Source organism: Salvelinus fontinalis, chromosome 20 (genome assembly GCF_029448725.1).
Source record: "Salvelinus fontinalis isolate EN_2023a chromosome 20, ASM2944872v1, whole genome shotgun sequence".
NCBI lineage: Eukaryota > Metazoa > Chordata > Actinopteri > Salmoniformes > Salmonidae > Salvelinus > Salvelinus fontinalis.
Genome location: NC_074684.1, coordinates 10,325,185 through 10,329,949, shown reverse-complemented (window position 1 = coordinate 10,329,949; position 4,765 = coordinate 10,325,185). Strand labels below are relative to the sequence as shown.

At 39.4% G+C, this 4,765-nt stretch overlaps 1 protein-coding gene across 1 annotated transcript; it reads left to right on the top strand.

The window, feature by feature from the left end:
• LOC129817916 (lactoylglutathione lyase-like) lies at positions 1-3,538 on the top strand. The gene is made up of 6 exons (XM_055873515.1): positions 1-153; positions 548-630; positions 974-1,114; positions 1,622-1,689; positions 1,814-1,903; positions 2,089-3,538. Exons 1-6 carry the CDS (start codon positions 85-87, stop codon positions 2,229-2,231), a joined length of 594 nt encoding a protein of 197 aa, XP_055729490.1. The 5' UTR covers positions 1-84; the 3' UTR covers positions 2,232-3,538.
• The last annotated feature ends 1,227 nt before the right edge of the window (positions 3,539-4,765 follow it).

Genomic DNA, 4,765 nt, shown 5'->3' with positions numbered 1-4,765 from the left:
TGCTACAGTCAGCTTTGGGAGCGCCTATCCCAAGCTACTCGGCCTGTGAATTTGCCTGCTGTCAATTTGGTCTTTCACCGCAAAATGACAGATAAAGGACTTACGGATGAGGCTGTGTCCGCAGCGTGCAAAGAAGGGGACCCTATCACCCAGGTGAGTGTCACGCAGTAGAATGTCTAGCATTTCTTTATCAATTATTCACAGTAGGTCTATTTTACTCGCTTGACACAGTCTGTCTCAGCAAACCTGTTGTTGCGCAAGAGTCTCCGGCCTCAGCTATGTGAGTTGTAGGCTATATAGTCAAGCCCCTATGCTCCTATAGCAAATACCAATGAAAAAACAAACATTTAGGGAACAAGTCCCAGGCCTTAGAATGTAATTACTTATACTGAGTCATGTATTGGCTCTAGTTTAAGTTCTTCTTTTTCTTCTAGAGTTGCAAGCTGAGAACATAGCTGAGAAGTAAGGGGGTCAAAACATATTTTGCAAGCAACAACTCGTCCGACACTCCCCCTTCTTCTCTCTGTCTCACTCTTTCCCTCCCCAGGATTACATGTTGCAGCAAACTATGCTGAGGGTGAAAGACCCGCTCAAGTCTTTAGACTTCTACACCCGCATCATGGGCATGACGTGAGTCCCAGACGTCTCTCTCACACAAAGATGAAGGGGCTTCGGGCTTAGTACCCTACCCCTCTAGATGAGTTCTCATTCTCTTGAACAAGAAATAGTGATTTATAAATGTTTATGACTAAAACGTCTCCAATGTGTTTAATGTGGCCCTATCCATTTTAACTTCAGGTTTTATGTAGAGTGATCGGATTGAACTCCTGGATGCTTCAGAGTTATGAGAAATGAACCACTGCTTTTGCATGTGATGTAGTGACCTTTTCATTGATCCTTGAGGGTTGTATTCTCCATCTTCACCTCCAAATGTCCCACCAGTTGAACCAGTTGTGATTGCTATTTGCTTTAGGTTGCTGCAGAAAATAGACTTCCCATCAATGTGCTTCACACTCTACTTCCTGGGTTATGAGGAAAAGAAGGAAATCCCTGCAGACATAAAGGACAGGACAGCATGGACTTTCTCCCGACGAGCCACCATTGAACTCACACAGTAGGCACCCCACTAAAAACTCACTGGGCACACATTGGTTCAATCAACGTTGTTTCCATGTCATTTCAATGAAATGATGTTGAACCAACGTGGAATAGAAGGAATAAATTGACGTCTGTGCCCAGTGGGTCAGCACACAAGCACATAGATTTCAGATCTGCTAGTAAGTAGAATTATTTTACTGTAAAAATGGAATATAATAGAAGATGATCCAGTAACATCAAACCAGGGGTGTCCAACAGGCAGATCAGCAAGCTATCAGTAGCTCGTGGGCTGTCAATGAGTAACTCTTTAAGTATTCCATTCATAGACGTTAAAGAAAAATTTCACCCAAAAACAATCTTTCGGTATTTGTTTCATTAGTTGTCCCTCTGTCTTCCGTCTGTCTTCTGAAAACACTCGCTGTAACATTTTTTTTTACTATGTTCATTAGAAACTATGGTTCCTACCCTGTCACAATACCATGATGTGATGACATCTTTTTCTCTTTACTCTCTTCTCTTTAAGCAACTGGGGCTCTGAATCAGATGAAAATCTATCTCATCACAATGGAAATTCTGAACCAAAAGGTTTTGGTGAGAAAACGATATGATCTTTTTAATTCAAAATTTTGAATGTGGTACTGATCAGCCATTTTCCTTTTCCACCATGAGGCAATTACACGTTATTTAAATGTTCCCTCTCCACTCTATCATACAGGGCACATCGGAATTGCTGTACCTGATGTTTATGCAGCCTGTAAAGTATTTGAAGAAAAAGGAGTAACATTTGTTAAGAAGCCAGATGATGGTATTTCTTTTTTCTCTTCCCTGACATAACCTCTCACACAATTATTTTGTGTTACGTTCAGGGTCTCTCTGAAAAACGCATTTGTGTGTAGGATACATAAGAATTTACTTTCATCTGCATCAGTCTGCTTCATCTGTATTCTCTCAATTTGTAGATGCAACATTCAAAGTTCTTTCTCCCCACAGGTAAAATGAAGGGACTGGCCTTTATACAGGATCCTGATGGATACTGGATTGAGATTTTGAGTCCAAACAACATGTTCCCCATAACGTCATACAAGCGTCAAACTGAGATAGTACAAACTGACTTGGTCAGAAAAAGGATGTGATGAAAAAGTAAGAGAAATTGGAGGAACCAAAGGGTGTTATGTGAGGAAATTAAGAAGTGAAAATTGAGCATTTGCTTACGATTGGGATCACATACAGATACCCGCCGAAGGCCTACTTAAGTGTGGGGATGTGGAAGTATATTACAAATATACTGACGTATACTTAAATATACTACAAGTTCATATAATATACTGCAAATACGAGATGTACTTTTCTAGTATATCTTAGGTTTACTATACATATTACATCATTACACTTCAATACACTTATTACGAGTGTACTTAAAATGCATTGTTTTTCAGTCTGTAAACTATATGTTACCTATAATTACACTTAACACACTTATTAAAATAGCATTTTTAATTAATTTACATTTACATTTAAGTCATTTAGCAGACGCTCTTATCCAGAGCGACTCAGTGTTTTAGTATACTATATGTTCATTATCATTACACTTAAACACACTTACAAACACTTCATACACTTTAATTGTACTTTAGTATATTCATTCAAAATACACTTGGAGTTGTTTTTAAGTTGAACCATTGATTTGTTTAATGAAACTCTGCTGTGAGTGATCAAGTACACTATAAGTATAATTTCAGTGCCAATAACGAGTTTTGAGGCACTTTCTGAATTCCTGTTCAGAAGAGCGTAGAGAAAGAGAAAGTTGACAATGATAATAATTGTTTATTCCACATAAGGAAACATGCACAGCTGAGGAGCATGCTTCCTGAGAGTATACTTTTTCATATCTCAAGAAAATATACTTTAAGAAAACTCCACCCAAAAACTATCTGTTGGTATTTGTTTTATTAGTCCATTGTTGATATTGTCCCACAATAATTTGCATGTCAGCAATCACGTTTTCAAGATATATAACTTTCAAAATACAGAAATAGAACCGGTATGATGCATTTTGTAGAGTTGAGATAGATGGGGCAAAAGGAGTGGCAGACTTACTGCAAATTGAGAAATTATGTGAATAAACTACAACAACAAAAAATAAGAAACTGTATTATGAAGCCAAGAATCAATTAAATAAAGAATGATGGAGAAAAAAAACTTTGGAGTACTTTAAATGAAATTATGGGCAGAAAGACAAATTCAAATCCATCTTTCATCAAATCAGATGGCTTATTTATCTTGAACCATTTGAAGATGCCAATAATTACTTAATTGGCAAAGTGGGAAAACTTAGGCAGCACATGCCATTAACGAACAGTGAGTCATCGTATTCATGCATAAAAAAACGAATAATGAAAGAAAACCATTGTAAGTTAGAATTTTTTAGTGTGGGAGAGTGTGGGAGAGGTGGAAACACTATTGTTATGGATTAATAATGCTGGCATTGACAACTTAGATGGAAAGCTACTAAGAATGGTGGCTGACTCTAGAGCCACTCCTAAATGTAATATCTTTAATCTGAGCCTAGAGGAAAGTGTTTGTCCTCAGGCCTGGAGGGAAGCCAAAGTAATTACGCTATCCAAGAATGGTAAGCTCCATTTACTGGTTCTAACAGCCGACCTATCAGCTTGCTGCCAGCTCTTAGCAAACTGTCATGTTGCAAAAAATTGTGTTTGACCAAATAAATCAAATCAAATTGTATTAGTCACATGCGCCGAATACAATACCTTACAGTGAAACACTTACTTACGAGCCCCAACAATGCAGTTAAAAAAATACAGATAAGAATAAGAAATAAAAGTAACAAGTAGTTAAAGAGCAGCAGTAAAAAAACAATAGCGAAACTATATACAGGGGGTACCGGTACAGAGTCAATGCGCGGGGGGACCGGTTAGTTGACGTAATATGTACATGTAGGTAGAGTTATTAAAGTGACTATGCATAGATTATAACAGCAGAGAGTAGCGGGGGGGGGGGGGGGGCAATGCAAATAGTCTGGGTATGTCTTGGGGGTAGAAGCTGTTTAGAAACCTCTTGGACCAAAACTTGGCGCTCCGATACTGCTTGCCATGTGGTAGCAGAGAGAACAGTCTATGACTAGGGTGGCTGGAGTCTTTGACAATTTTTAGTGCCTTCCTCTGACACCGTTGGGGCGGTATGCAAATTGGAGTGGGTCTAGGGTTTCTGGGATAATGGTGTTGATGTGAGCCATGACCAGCCTTTCAAAGCACTTCATGGCAACAGACGTAAGTGTTACGGGTCGGTAGTCATTTAGGCAGGTTACCTTAGTGTTCTTTGGGCACAAGCACTATGGTGGTCTGCTTAAAACATGTTGATATTATAGACTCGGACAGGGAGAGGTTGAAAATGTCTGTGAAGACACTTGCCATTTGGTCAGTGCATGATCGCAGTACACGTCCTGGTAATCCGTCTGGCCCTGCGGCTTTGTGAATGTTGGCTTGTTTAAAAGGTCTTACTCACATCGGCTGAGGAGAGCATGATCACACAGTCTTCCGGGACAGCTGGTGCTCTCATCCGTGTTTCAGTGCTATTTGCCTCGAAGTGAGCATAGATGTAGTTTAGCTCGTCTGGTAGGCTTTTGTCACTGGGCAGCTTTTGGCTGTGC